Source organism: Papio anubis, chromosome 2, assembly GCF_008728515.1.
Source record: "Papio anubis isolate 15944 chromosome 2, Panubis1.0, whole genome shotgun sequence".
Taxonomy (NCBI): domain Eukaryota; kingdom Metazoa; phylum Chordata; class Mammalia; order Primates; family Cercopithecidae; genus Papio; species Papio anubis.
The window spans coordinates 27922610-27938973 of record NC_044977.1 but is presented as its reverse complement, the minus strand read 5'-3'; the positions used below and the strand labels follow the sequence as shown (position 1 = coordinate 27938973).

General features: G+C 35.9%; 1 protein-coding gene across 5 annotated transcripts in view; it reads left to right on the top strand.

Moving 5' to 3' along the window:
- IFT57 (intraflagellar transport 57) overlaps positions 1 to 16364 on the top strand; it is a 65031-nt gene that overhangs the window by 20150 nt on the left and 28517 nt on the right. For 4 of the 5 annotated variants that reach the window (XR_004182040.1, XR_004182041.1, XM_031662982.1 and 1 more), the window contains 2 exons: positions 10853 to 10975; positions 13422 to 13529. Coding sequence is in view for 3 of the 5 variants with exons in the window: in XM_031662982.1 (XP_031518842.1) it covers positions 10853 to 10975; positions 13422 to 13529 (231 nt within the window). In the remaining 2 variants the exon portion in view is untranslated. The remainder of the gene's footprint in view (positions 1 to 10852; positions 10976 to 13421; positions 13530 to 16364) is intronic. The other variant, XM_003893890.3, reaches the window with a different exon arrangement.

The following is a 16364-nucleotide window of genomic DNA, read 5'->3' as shown; positions in this document are numbered from 1 at the left end:
AATGAGAGACTTTTTAGCTTGAAACACAAAAGGTGAAAGGAAGTAAAAATATGAGCTTAGAGTAAAAATGTCATTTCAGGTTTAGAGTTTCATCTAGGCAAAACTGCAGTATTGTAATCAAAGAGAGGAAGAAGATGGATCTTTTTTGGTTAATATCTTAAATACTTTAATTTTTTAAATTTTACATATGTTTTATGTTTTTATTTTAGACAAAATATCCTTACTAAGTAATCTAGGAGAAAAAACTGTTCTATGTACAGCTTGCCCTATCAGTTGCCATTAATTTTTGATTCCTGCTTAAGGAGAATGTTTTTTCTTCTGCTTTCCTAAAACAGTTGAGTGTTAGACCTCCTATCTGTGTTATGAGAGAAGTCTATGGTTGATATTTCACAGGAGAAATTAAAATGCCACATGTTTCAGTGTGATGGGACACATTATGACTGAGTAAATGCTTTTATTTCTCTGGTAACTAACCCTTACCACCCCCATCAGTTTTACATCTGGAGGTGAATAGGAAATGTGGGCTAGAGAAAAAAGTTCTGCTTCTCACTGCTCAGTGGAGGCTCAAATGGCAGTTCCTGCTGGGTGTAAAAGACACCCAGTTCGAATTTTGCTTGATCTACAATGTAGCTTTTCCACCCACTTTTGAAGTAAGAGAGATCCTTGTTTTCTTCTTGCTTTCATTGTAGGCCTAGAAAAAGTAGGAAGCAAGGACTTTTCAAGGTCCCTTCCAGATCTGAGTCCATACCTTCAAGGTAGATTCTATGGCAGAAATAGCAGCCTTAGATGAATTCCTGACTGTGTGTCACTCGCCACATGACCATAGCAAGTTAACTAACTTCTGTGACTCTGCTTTCTTATCTGGCAATGGGACACAAATAATTCTAACCAGTCTTGTTTTGAGATTATTAAAACCTAACCTGTGGGCAGTACCTGACATTGTGCGGGCATAGAGTATGCGCTTCATGCATTTCTTATTTTTTATAATTTTTTACCTTTCCTAGAAACTGGAATTAGTTCTCAACATTCTTATGTGCCATAGAAGACTAGAAAAAGCCCCAATCCCTCAATACAAATGAGTCCCTAGATTGCCATGAGTATTTTTGAGTAAGATACTTACATAGGATATAAGTTATCAAGAAGCTTGCATTTCTATGTAAATTGGGAAGCCCTGGTGATGTCATGGCTTCGTTTTCATAATCTGTCACATGGATTATTATTGAAGGCCCACTAGACTAAATTTGCTGTCACACAAGATCTCTCCTACAGAAATGACTCAGGGAAATCTGATGAAAAGTAATAAAATAATGATTTTTTAAGATATTATTTGAGAGCTGTCATTCTATAAACAGGTAGGTTATAGTTCCTTCCATCAACACTAGTAGCAGATATTTATTATGTAATTCAATATATTAAATGGGTACCAGACTATATACGTTTTTTTCAGTCTTCTACAAGTTTGTATTTTTTAAACCCACCCATCTCTCAAATCCTGATCGCCACTTACCACTTACCCCTGGCAATGTTAGTGCTTTGAATATATGTCTGATTCATCTTTACCCAGGCTATCTATGTAGTCATTAAGACCCGTGGATGCTGCCTTTGAAACATTTCCTATATCCATCCCTTCAGCTGTCTTACAAGGCCATGTTCTTTTCATTGCCTGTCTGGACTATATAACAGTAATGCTCTAAATAGTCTTTGGTCTTCCTCTTTCAATCCCACCCCCACCCTTTGTCAAAATATTTTTCACCCTGCTTCTCTGTCTGACTTACTGAAACATGACTATTACAGGTCATTTTGAATTCAATAACGTTTGATGGCTTTCATTGCCTACAGGTCCATTTATATAGAGTATAGAGGAATAAAATTTTGATCTGACTTTCAAGGCCCTTAGCAATTTGATTATTGTCTACACAGCTAACCTCATTTTCTTCTACAAACCCTTTATTCCGGTTAAATGGGTGCCCTCATAGGCTTTCAAATACCTTGTGAGCATATCTGCTCCCATCCAATGCTTCTGTTTCCTATTATCTCTTTTCTAAAATACCTTCCCACTGTCTCTCTACCTGACTCAAATGTTCAAGGTTCAGCTGAAATGCTATCTCTTCTATCTCCTCAATGACACTTCCCTTATCACTTTGCCCCATTTAGTCCCATAGCCAACCCCAAAATCTACAAAAACCCATACATCTTTATAAAACATAGCTAACATGTTTTATTCGTGAGGATGGTTGTTGTAGTCACTATTCCTGGACTATAGCAGTATGTGGAACATAGTGGGCACTAAATAAATAGTTGTTGGCTAAGTATTAATAAATACAGTAATTGTACCTTGCCTATAACTTCTTGGCTTCTTTTCTGGCTGGAGGACAAAATTCATATTCCTTACCCTAGATTTCAAGGTCTTTCACAATGTACTTAACTCTCTTTTCCTCTCCAGTATTCACTTTTTTTTTTTTTTTTTTTTGAGACGGAGTCTCTCTCTGTCCCCCCAGGCTGGAGTACAGTGGCGCGATCTCGGCTCACTGCCAGCTCCACCTCCTGGTTTCATGCCATTCTTCTGCCTCAGCCTCCCGAGTAGCTGGGACTTACAGGCGGCCGCCACCACGCCGGCTAATTTTTTGTATTTTTTAAGTAGAGACGGGGTTTCACCGTGTTAGCCAGGATGGTCTCGATCTCCTGACCTTGTGATCCGCCCACCTCGGCCTCCCAAAGTGTTGGGATTACAGGCATGAGCCACTGCACCCAGCCAGTATTCACCTTTTTAAGCCCCTAGACTCTTTTCTCATTTTGATCCTCACAAGTTATATTCATTCCTATTTCAGTTTTTTGGCTTATGCCGTTTTCCTCACTGAAAACACTTGGCTTGTCTCTTTTCTGCCTGTCTATATCCCATACATTCTTGCAAGGCTAAACTTAAAACTCACTATTGCATTAAAACATACTTGTCTTTCTCATTCAGACTCCTACAGCATACCACCTGTACCTGCTGGTTTTTGGAAGTTAATCAAATTTTATTTTTACCTGCTTATTGAAAAAACTTTATTCTTTTTTAGAGTAAAATATGTTCCTTGTGTTTTCTAAAAAATGAAAGAACAAAAGAGTGTAAAGAAAAATGTGAAAAGTTTCCCAAATCCCAGCATCCAGATAGAAACATTGTACCCTTTTATTTGTAATTAGCCCAAAGTTATGTAAGATGAGAACATTTGGAAGTGGTATCTGAATGAAGGGTATATGGAAATTTTTTGTGTAATATTGATACAATTTTTTATAAGTCTGAAAATATACACAGAATTTAACAAAGTAGTATAGAATCTATAAAATAATACAAATATGTGGTCATGTTAGTATATGAAGCAATGCAAATCAGTGAGGAAAACTGAACTATTCAATTAAATGGTGAAGAGATAATAGGCTAATCCATTTATAGAAAAAGCTGGATTTCTCCCTCATACATTACACCCAAATTAACTCCACACGGATCACAATAACAAATAATAAGGCACAAAAATAAAACAAAAACATGAGGCCAAGTGCAGTGACTCATGCCTCTAGTCCCAGCACTTTGAGGGCCATGGTAGGTGGATCACTTGAGGCCAGAATTTCAAGACTACCTTGGCCAACATGGTGAAACCCCATCTCTACTAAAAATACAAAAATCAGCCTAGCATGGTGGTGCATTCCTGTAGTCCTAGCTACTTGGGAGGTTGAGGCAGGAGAATCACTTAAACCCTGGAGGCAGAGGCTGCAGTGAGCCGAGATCATGCCACTGCACTCCAACCTGGGTGACAGAGCGAGATCCTGTCTCGACAAAACAAAACAAAACACACACACTCACACACCAAACATGAGGAGTGACAAGTGTTACAGTTTGAAGTAGGCATAATTAAGCATGACAAGAAAATCCAAAACATAAAATACAAATCTGAATGTATAAAAATTAAAACTTTATATTATGGGAAAGCAGAGTGGGGAACACCATAAAGTTAAAATACAAGTGACAAACTGGAGAAAAATAATTATAGCCTAGGTGACAAAGGGTTGATAGACATATGGTAAGGTGTTTTAGAGCTTGTGCTCTAGAGTAACGCTGCCTGACCTACCAATCACTGGATGTGACATTGAAAAAGTCACCTACCTATTCTGTGCCTCAGTTTCCTCACTTTAAAAGATGGTAATAAGACTCCGTGTTTCATGGTGTTATTGTTGGGCATTTAACCCATATGTAAAAGCATCTAATACCATGTTTGACATGTAATAATAATGATAATAACTGCTAAAATATACCAGGGGTTAATATGTATTATACACTGTGCAAGCCTTTTAAATACATTGTCTCATTTAATGCTCACAGCACCCCTTCCAATGAGGAAGGTGCTGTTACTCTCATTTTACAGATGGGTACTCTGAGATTTAGAGAGGTCACGTAACTTGACCAACAGCTAGTAAGTCATGGAGGTGGGATTTGAGCAGATGTGATTCCAGACCCATCCCTCTTAACATTTACACCATGCTGTTGTGACTCTTAAGACAACTTAGTTCCCTTTTCCTTGAGTCTTGGGAGTATTTATTTATTTATTTATTTTACGTTTTATTATTATTATTATTATTGTACTTTAAGTTCTAGGGTACATGTGCATAAAGTGCAGGTTTGTTACATATGTATACTTGTGCCATGTTGCTGTGCTGCACCCATCAACTCGTCAGCACCCATCAACTCGTCATTTATATCAGGTATAACTTGAGAGTTAATTTGACTTTTAACAAATTAATAATCTTGAGAGTTAATTTGACTTTTAACACCCTCTCAGTAGGTATATGATTTGAGTTCTTCAAATGAATCTGGACACTAGTATATCCATGAGGTTGCCATCTCATGTTTATTTTTACAGAACATAGCCTTTCTTTGATGCTTGACCAGAGAATTACTGGAACAGGATTCTGAGTAGGTTTTTAACACTGTATGTTTGATTCTTGAACTGACTTCGATGGTGTGCCCCACTGTTTGAGCCCAAGGTTACTTTATGGGATAGTGTAGACTGTTATTTTCAATTCTTCCTTTGGCAGTCAGGATCAGCTCCCATCTCATCAGTTTCTCCTTTTACCTAGGACCAATTATTACTCCCATTAACTGGCCTCAGGCTCTTCCTAGTAGTCTGCAAATTTTGCAGGCAGCAATTAAATCCTTTTAGCTTTCTACACCAAGCACAGTGCCTGAATTCTTACCTTGAATGTTGTAGGAGTTTAACAAATGGATTATTATTTAATTAATTAATTATAAATGAGACTTCTAGATAACTTGTGCCTTATGAGCTTCTAATTGTTTCTTCTGCAGCAGTAACTGGAAAATGAAACTTCCCAAAAGCAATGTTTTATCTTAGTTAACATGTTAGAGAGGGACTTTGTCATGATGATATAAAATTTTGATTAAAAGAAACAGCAGTTTATTTCTCTTTTTCAAGTAACCCACATAAAGTACCATTTGTTAAATGGAAAAACAATTGGGAAGAAAAGTTTTCTCAAAGTATTATAACCAAGGCACAGTATAGTTTTAAAATGATTTATACTTTATATATAGGGCTTGCTCAGTTAATGTATCCAGTTATTAGGCATTAAGAAATGTTGAGTGAGGAGTGAGGTTATGAAATAGATATGCAAACATGGATGTAGAAAGAAACTGTATAGTTTGAATAAGTTAATGCTGCTCTGCCAAATCTAATGTTCTCTTTTTGCCCTTTATTCATTTAGTAACTGGGCCATTTCCCCTCATATATTAATTATGGCCTACGAGTGAGTGAAAATTTTTGAGCTCCTACGTTAAATCATTTTAGGACATTGGGAGTGGGAGTTAGCAAATTGTTGCTTACAGGAACCAAATAATAAGCTAGTAAGGGTAAATGCAACTTACTAAAGGGTCCAACATAAAAACAAATAGCTTATGCACTGGCATACCTTAATGCAGCATTTGATCTTTATGTACCCTACTGCCTCAGATTCTAGGTCTAGTTCAAACGGCCACTGCAAACCCATCTGTCTTTATGAAAAATGCCCTTCCTTCAGTAAAACATTTTGAGTATGTTATTCACAACTTGAACAATCCCGCATCCAGGCCTGAAGAAAGTGGGAGTATGGATGGGTGTGACCCCTTGTCTTGTTTGGTGATTCTGAACTTCAATCTTGTAAGCAGAGAAAGAAAGAGGGGGTAGAAATGAGGGTTGGAAATGAGGGTGGAAATGAGGGTTGGAGAGCCCTGGCTTTGGGATTTAATCAACAGCATCTAGCTTCAGTTCACCCCAATGGTACTCCATAAATCAAACTTATTTTTATTTATTTTTTAATTTTTTTATCTTTAGTTATTATGAATACATAGTACATATTTATGGGTTGTATGTGATATTTTGATACAAGGCATACAATACGTAATGATCAGATCAGGGTAGTTGGGATATCAATCACCTCAAGCATTTATCATTTCTTTGTGGTAAGAACATTCCCATTCCACATTTTTAGGTATTTTGAAATATATGATACATTATTGTTAATTATAGTTGCCCTATTGTGCTACCAAACACTAGGTCTTATTTTTTCTATATAACTAATGCAGTTTTAAATAACTATATTTTCATATCCACTAACCATTCCCTTTTTATCCCTCCTCCCTGCTACCATTCTCAATCTCTGGTAACCATCATTCTACTCTCTACCTCCATGAAATCTACATTTTTTTTAGCTTCCACATATGAGTGAGAACATGTGATATTTGTCTTACTGTTCCTGGCATATTTCATTTAACATAATGACCTCCAGTTCCATCCATGTTGCTACAAATGACAGGATTTCATTCTTTTTATGGCTAAATAATATCCCATTGTGTATATATACCATATTTTCTTTATCCATTCATCCCTTGATCAACACTTAGGTTGATTCCCTATCTGGGGTATTGTGAATAGTGCTGCAGTAAACATGGGAATGCAGATTTCTCTTCAACATACTGATTTCCTTTCTTTTGGGTATATGCTCCACAGCAGCATTGCTAGATTATATGATAGATTTTTAGATTTTTTGAGGAACCTCCAAAGTGTTCTCCATAGTGGCTATATTAATTTACTTTCCCACCAACAGTATACAAGTGTTCCCCTTTCTCCATATCTTTGCCAGCATTTGTTATTGCCTGTCTTTGTGATAAAAACCATTTTAATGAGGTAAGATGGTATCTTGTGGTTTTGGTTCTCATTTCTCTGGTGATTAGTAATGATTAGAGATCATTTTTTCATATAATTGTTGGCCATTTGTATGACTTGTTTTGAGAAATGTCTCTTTTGATCTTTTGCCCATTTTTTAATTAGATCATTTGGGTTTTTTTCCTACTGAGTTGTTTGAGCTCCTTATATATTCTGATTGTTAATCCCCTTTCAGATGGGTAGTTTGCAGATATTTTCTCCCATTCTGTGGGTTGTCTCTTCATTATGTTGATGGCTTCCTTTTCTGTGCAGAAGCTTTTTACCTTGACGTGATCCCATTTGTCCATTTTTGCTTTGTTTACCTGTGCTTTTGAGGTCTTACTTAAGAAATCTTTGCCCAGACCAATGTTCTGGAGCATTTCCCCAGTGTTTTCTTTTAGTAGTTTTATAGTTTCATGTCATAGATTTAAGTGTTTAATCCATATTGATTTGATTTTTGTGTATGGTAAGAGATAGGCATCTAGTTTCATTCTTCTACATATGAATATCCAGTTTTTCCAGCACCATGTATTGAAGAGACTGTCCTTTCCACAATGTATACTCTTGGTGTTTTTATCAGAAATGAGTTGGCTGTAAATGCATGGATTTAAATCTGGATTCTCTGTTCTTTTCCATTGGTCTTTGTGTCTGTTTTTATGCCAGAACCATGCTGTTTTAGTTATGGTAGCTTTGTAGTATAATTTGAAGTCAGGTAATGCAATGATTCCAGCTTTGTTCTTTTTGCTCAGGATTACTTTGACTATTCTGGGTCTTTTGTAGTTCCTTATAAATTTTAGAATTTTTTTTTTTTATTTCTGTGAAGAATGTCGTTAGTATTTTTATAGGGATTGCATCTGTAGATTGCTTTGGGTAGTATGGACAGTTTAATAATATTTATTTTTCCAGTGCATGAACTTGGAATATCTTTCCCTTTTCTGTGTCCTCTTCAATTCTTTCATCAGTGTTTTTGTAGTTTCATTCTAAAGATTTTTTCACTCCTTTGATTAAGTTTATTCCTAGGTATTTTATTTTAGCTGTCGTGAATGGGATTACTTTCTTGGTTTCTACTTCAAATTGTTTACTGTTGGCATATATAAATGATACCGATTTTTATATATTGATTTTGTTCCCTGTAACGTTACTGAATTTATCATTTGATGCAGTATCTACATTCTATTAAGAATCACTCAAAACTGCTGCTGAGAAGGCATGCTGTCTTGTTGCAGCCTGATTTTGCAGGGTTGGGATGTGGGGGCCCATAACCTTGGCAGGTGTAACCCTGTGTGTATACCCACACACATGCCCTGAGGTCAGGGCTCATATACCACTAGCAAGGCATATGTCCTCCCTACCCCAGCCCCCACTAGTTTATCCTGTGTGGTATATAAAATGAGAAATTGGGTCTCGTGGAGTCTAAGACAGGTACTCAGATGTGCCAGTGAATGTGCATATGCCTAGTTCTTCCAAACATATGCATCTTATTGATGCCAGTGTGAATTTACATGGCAGAGAACCTTCCCTATTGCTTTAGGTTTTGACACAGAGACCCATTATCTCTTTTCCTGCCGTCATACACAGTCTCATGTAACTTCACACGTATCTACTTTGTGAATGAAGCACCTCCTTCGCCAGCTATGATACTCTTGTGCTACCCTAGATCCAATTTATATAGAAGTATACAGCATTAAGTACTCTAAATAATACAATGTTTCCATATTTAGATATTTGAAGTAGAATCTTGAGCTTTTTTTTTTTTTCACATTTTACTTAATGTTTTGGTTTTTTATACTTCTGGTTTTCTAAATGGAATACATTCAGACCATGTATTATAAAGTGTAAAAACGTGTATTAGTTATCCATTCTCAAATGGTGAAGTTAAAAATATATAGTCCCTTGAATCTGAACAAAAAGCAGTATAGGCTTTAAGGCTCTGAGTCTAAACAGGACTTGCTGTTATGAGCTAGGAGGTAGGAGAGGCTTTCTTATGTTAGCACTGTTCCAGAGTCTTAGTTGGGAGTGAGTTCAAAGCCTCTAAAGACCTCAGGCTCCCACAGAAATACAAACCCTAATGTAAGATTAATCTTCTGGTTAGTGTTACATCTGATTGGAAAGACTAATCCAATGAGCTTTCATTTAAGAAATGTGATTTTAGTGACATAAATATATATTGGGAATGTAATTTCATCATGAGGTTGTTCACCTAGTTTTTATTTTTAAATTTTGTATTATGGAATGTTTCAAATGTATACAAAATTAGAATAAGATAATGAACATGCCACATTATCCAGTTTCAGCAGTTGTTAACATTTTGTCAATCATGTTTTATTTAAAGCTGCCTCCCTTTTTTTCTTTGCCTCATAGTATTTCAAAGTAAAATTCAGACATCTTGTCAATTCATCAGTAAATATTTTAGCATTTATTTCTAACTTATAAGGTCTTTTTAAACAAAACCATGTCATGTCATACCTATAAAATTAGTAATTTCTTAATTACATCCAGTATTCTCCCATATTAAAACTTCACTGATTGTCTCAAAAATATCTTTTTATAGATTATTAAAATTAGAATTCATATAAGATTCATACATTTTATGTCTGTTTATATCTCTTTAGTCTCTTTTTCTCTATATAAACATTGATATTTTAATCTTTTCTTTAGATTTATAATTTATTAAGAGAGTTAAAGGGAAGAATTGGTACCAAAATTACTGCCTTAGATTTTATCTTTAAATCATTAATCTACATTATTTATATTTTCAGATCCATACATAATGCTGAAATGTGAAGGGGTGGGAAAAAAGAAAAGAGTGGGCCTTTTTTTGTTGTAATTCAAAAACAATTATGATGGATTTTTGTTATTCCAATGCAGAAACCAAATGCAGAAATTTGGCCCCCTCCCTATTTGAGTTCAAGTATGTCTATATTAAATTACACTTTAAGCTATATTATAATTTGACCTAATAAATTTTCACTTCAATTATGAATACAAATTTTGTAAAGAGCAATTCTTTCCTTCTGGAATTTTTTTATATTTTGTCTTTCAGATTTGGGGTTTGTATTTCAGTATAATAAATTTAAGTGTTTCTTCCTTTTTTTTTTTTTTTTTTTTCGAGACAGAGTCTTGCTCTGTCACCCAGGTTGGAGTAGTGCAGTGGCATAATTTTGGCTCACTGCAAGCTCCGCCTCCCAGGTTTACGCCATTCTCCTGCCTCAGCCTCCCAAGTAGCTGGGACTACAGGCACCCGCCACCATGCCTTCTTACCAACATGAGTGAGTTTTCTTACCAAACATCTTTTCTACTGTTACCAATTAACATACCTAAATGGCTTGTTGGTCCATTTGATGGTATTCCTGTTGAGTTCAATCTGATGTCTCAGAAACATTTTTCCTTGTAAAAATAGTTGAATCATATATTTGCTTCTTTTTTAATATGTATTTTGCTATTCTACCAGGTTGGTGCATTATTTTCTTTCAACATTGTAGGAAGACAGAAAAGAATTTCTTCTTCCACTATAATTTTAACACTACCAATTCTTGATTTAAATTGTGCAGTACTGCTAAAATGCCTCAAATTTTTACCATTTCTTTTTATAAACTCTCAATCTTGTGATATCTTTCCTTTCTTAGGATATGAACGAGACTGCCAAACAAGAAGATATTTTGGAATCCACAACAGATGCTGCGGAATGGAGCCTAGAAGTGGAACGTGTACTACCGCAACTGAAAGTCACGATTAGGACTGACAATAAGGTATCAAAGAGGGAACACATTATCTTAAAAAAAAATGTTATAAGGAAACTTCAGGGTTAGGGGTACTCCCAATTATAAAAATTATTAAAGAAGGGCAGTAGGATTCAGTTTTCAGCATTTTTGTCTTAATAAGGATTTAACAAATTGTTGTTGAATAACTGAATAATGTAATCTGGTCCAAAAAGCGAAGCAAAGATCTTTAAAAGAGTGATTTGGAAGACATCATATTTGCCTGGTGTTGAGGGGTATTTTCTCAGAAGATTTTCTGGGAAGTCATATTATGTTTAGATGAATAGGAATTCCGTGACCATACCAACGGATTAGAGTTATAAGATAGGTCAGAGCTCTGCTGCATGGCAAAACAGAAAGCAGTCTGGAAGTGCTCTTAGATAATCTATTCAATACACGTGATTAAAAATAAAATGCTGGCCCCAACACTTTGGGAGGCCGAGGTGGGCAAATCATGAGGTCAGGAGTTCAAGACCAGCCTGGCCAACACAGCGAAACCCCATCTCTACTAAAAGTTCAAAAATTAGCTGGGCATGGTAGCACACGCTTGTAATCCCAGCTACTCAGGAGGCTGAGGCAGGAGAATCGCTTGAACCTGGGAGGCAGAGATTGCAGTGAGCCAAGATTGCACCACTGCACTCCAGCCTGGATGACACAGCGAAACTCCATCTCTAAATAAATAAATAAAATGTTAAAATAATCAAGAAGTCATATTTAATAAGATTTAGGGATTAGACCAGATTAATTCACCCATTGTATCAAGTTTCTACTTCCTTTCTAGTTACAATTTGATAAATATTGTTGTATTAGTTCGTTTTCATACTGCTATAAAGAACTGCCCAAGACTGGGTAATTTATAAAGGAGAGGTATAACTGACTCATAGTTCAGCATGGCTGTGGAGGCCTTAGGAAACTTACAATCATGGCAGACGGCCAAGGGGAAGCAAGGCATCTTCTTTACAAGGCCGTAAGAAGGAGAAGAAGTGAGCAGGGGAAATGCCAGACAGTTATAAAACCATCAGATCTCGTGATAACTCACTCGCTTTCACAAGAACCCTGTGGGGAAACCATACCCATAATCCAATCACTTCCCACCAGGTTCCTCCCTTAACACTTGGGGATTACAATTCAAGATGAGATTTGGGTGAGGACACAAAGCTAAACCATATGATTCTGCCCCTGGCTCATGTCCTTAACATTTCAAAACACAATCATGCCTTCCCGACAGTCCCCCAAAGTCTTAACTCATTCCAGCATTAACCCCAAAAGTCCAAGTCCAAAGACAAGGTTAATCTGAGACAAGGCAAGTCCCTTCTGCCTAGTAGCCTGTAAAATCAGGATTTGAACTGCACAGGTCCACTTATAGGCAGACTTCCCAATAAACGTTATACCCAGTATGCCTGCTATTCTGCATCCTCTTCCACCTCCTCTTCCCCTTCTGCCTCTGCCACCTCTGAGACAGCAAGACCAACCACTCCTCTTACTCCACATGAAGACAATGAGGATAAAGATCTTTTTAGTGATCCACTTCCACTTAATGAATAGTAAATATGTATCTTCTTTCTTATGATTTTCTTAATAACACTTTCTTTTCTCTAGTTTACTTTGTTGTGAGAATGCAGTATATAATACATATAACATAAGGAATACGTGTTGTTTATATTATCAGTATCATTTCTAGTCAAAAGTAAGCTGTTAGTAGTTAAATTTTTAAGGAGTCAAAACTTATACATGGGTAGCCCTAATCATAAACCCAACTATATTTGCATAAAACAGTAGAATTAGTTTATCCCTTCCTGCTTTAAATCTTAGTGCTGGCAGGAGAATCGCTTGAACCCGGGAGGGGGAGGTTGCGCTGAGATTGCGCCATTGCACTCCAGCCTGGGCAACAAGAGCGAAACTCCGTCTCAAAAAAAAAAAAATCCTAGTGCTCACATCTCTTTCTTACTAATAAATGTCTTTGTGGCACTTATTTTTTTCATAACAGGGCACTTTAGTCTGCATTAAAAACCTGTTTAGGCAGATATCTTTTCTCCACAGTGATATTCTTAATGGCACCTAGGAACTCATCTTCTGCCATTTAGTCGTCAGAAGCTGAGTCTCCTGTTACTTTGACACTTCTTAAAGCCAAACCTCTTTCAAACATTATCAAACCATCCTTTGCTGGCATGAAATTCTCCAGCTTTAGATCCTTCACCCTCCTTTTGCTTTAAATTGTCATATAATAATAACTTCATTTTTTCTTGAATCATAATGGAGGCTGTAAGTATGTCTTTCTTACGCCCACATAAAAGCTGCATTTTCAGTAAAAGAGAAAAAGTATTTTGCAAAAAGTGAAAGGTTTTTGTGCCTGCTGTCGTAGCTGCAGTGATGGCTTCATAAATTTTCTTTTTTTACAATGGTTCTTATGCTGGATTCATTTATCTTGAAATGACAGGCATCCTCAGCTGCAGACCTCAATCTACAGTACATATCAAGGAATTCATCTCTTTATTGTAATGTCAGGACTTTTCTCTGCTTCTTGGGAGCACTTCCAGCATTGCAGGTGACATTTGTATGGGTCCCATGGTGTTATTCAGGGTTTACGCTAAACATGAAAAATACTTGAAGATATTGCACTAAACATGAAAAGTACATGAAAACCTCAAGAAATAACTTTTTACTGTGATACACGATTTATTATAGAGACTAACTGCTCACTTGGACGTGATTAACCTCACACATTTTAAGCAATATTTGCAACACTTGAGCTCATCACAATAACAAAAGGTGGCTACAAAATTATTATAGTAGTACAGATTATACTACAGTTAATTTTATACACTTATGATTTAATACTGCATGTCTACCTTCATTTACATTTCTGTCAACTGCAAATGGTGCCACCATGTACAGTCTGTGTTTGTGTGCATAAATTTTGGTAAACTTTAACTTTTCGTGATAGTTTTTTTGTATATTTATGGTAGTAAATAACATAGACTAGTATCTATGTATATTTTATGTGTTTATAACATATCTAGCTTTTTCTTTATTTTTTCGATATTTTAGCCTATGTGGTTCATCTGCAACTTTTTTCAAATTGTTGCAAATCTCTAGAAATTTTTTGTATGTATTTATTGAAAAAAATCTTCATATAAGTGGACCTATGGAGTTCAAACTAGTGTTGTTCAAGGGACAACTGCACTTCTAGGGTGGTTATATATCCAGAGAACAATTCAGATCTGCCCCAAGTTGGAATAATGTGGCTAAAGATGCAGCCAGAAGTTCTGCTAAGAGAGTAAAAATCAGCCAAATCCTAGCTCATGCCACTTTAGTAATGCCTCAGTTATGACCTAATGAGTACAGCTCAGGAGTCAATTTCTTAGAAACTGACTGTCTGAGGATACCTAAACTAGAGTAGTGCTTTAGGACAATTATTGAAGGATAATATTTTCCTACATAATTGAAAATTTTTAAATTCCTTATAGTAACATGCAAACTTTTTAAATTTTTAAATGAATCAATTGAAAGTTGCTGAGTTGAATATAACAAAAGTTGAAGCTGAGCTGCCAATGAATTCTCCATGTTCCATATTTCTGGAGAAATAGAAAAGGTCAATGCATATTCATATAAATTTTCACTTTCTGTAATTTTGATTAATTTTAAATTGCTAAAGAAATATTTAATACTGTTTCTTGAGGAAGAATATTCTATCTTTTTGAGTTTTCTTTTTACTAGACAAAGCAAACCTTTGACTTTGTTAAAATAAATGGAGACCACCCAAGTGAGACCAAGCAAAGGCTATTTATTCAGAGCTTACTGTATAGCAAGGGAGTCAGCCACCGTCATCTCTGTTTGGCAAAGACTCAAAAGCAGGTAGGGAAATTTAAATGATTTTTAGTGGAAAAAAGGGAAGATTTACTATATGTTCAGATATGGCTGGTAATCTTCAGGTAGGCTAAACTAGAAGCAGGATATAATATGTGACTGGCTGGTTAAGGGAGGGGAGGATATTTGGCTTTGTCTGGTTGGTCCTACACTGGAAGTGGGTGGCACGCAAAAGTGGAAAAGCCAGCAGTCATTGATTAAACCCTGTTTGGGGCTGGTTGATACAGAGGCTGTGGTTTTGCTTCCTGGTCTGGCTGCTGCAGATGGTGGGTCACAGTTATATATTTGTATATGAGCTGGCTGTTGTCTGTTGTTTACTTGTACAATTAGTGTCTCAACTTCATGTATTGACCCAAAGGAAAGTGGCTTCTACAATCATCAATCCTATTAGTCTTTATCAAGAGCATGATTTTTTTTCAAGGCAAGTTTTTTTTAATCACAATGGAAACCAAATAATCATTAATAATATTTATTCCTGTTCTCTAGAAATAAGGAAGAGCAGAAAGTGTGAAATCAGTTTTCAACTAAACCCTACTTAGGCCCTTTTCTTCAATTATGCAGTACTTATTACTAAACGATTGTGCATTATAGTGATTTAATATTAGGTATTTAATGCAATGAAAAAATGTTCTAACATGCTTTAATGCCCTGTGGATATTGTAATTAGAATTTTGATTAATGACTTAAGTAAATTTTTTCCAAATTATAATTAAATGTTTCCTACTTTGTTGTTTTAAAAGATAGTTGGGTAGGTATCCCCTTCATTCCACCAAAATGTCTCTAGTATTAATAATTATGTAAATCTTCAGATTCATTACAAGGAATTTAGATAAAGAGATTATTTTTAAAAGGCCTTGGAAGTATTACAGCATGTGTTTCTAATTATCTCAAACCTTTGATTTACTGCACTGCTTTTTAATACTTACCTATTCATTTAGTGTCTGACTTAGAGTGCAGTTGTGAAAAGAACCTTAAACTTTAAATTTCAACTCCAAGCCATTGGATTGTGTTTTAACATAAATAAACTGTATAAGCGTTGCCTTGAGTGATTCACAGCAGGAAACATTTCTGGAAGAGTCATTGTGCTAAGGATGGAATCATTGCAATAGTATTGAGCCCCTGGGCCTCTCTAGTCACAGTGAGAGCCAAAACCTGAGAGAGAGAAGAGAGGCCTCCTTTAATCAGCAGGTAGAATTCCATTTGAATGAACCTGGAGGGACCACAGAATTGCTATATTAGATCTAAGTCTCTTAGAATTGGAAGCCAAATCCTGCAGAAAGTTACAATGGTAGACTTTCTCATATTATAGACAAATCTGTATCCTCTAGAAACAATAGAGGATTTTTCCCTCTCATTCCAAAGCAGTGGAGAGGGTAACTTGATTTGACCTTCTGCCATGGATGCAGTATAAGTGGGTATTAATAAAATTTAGCTTCTCTAAATATTTTTGACCTGCAGGGATTTATAAATTGTTATGATTTAGGAATAAAGAGTCTTTGTTAAGACTTATACT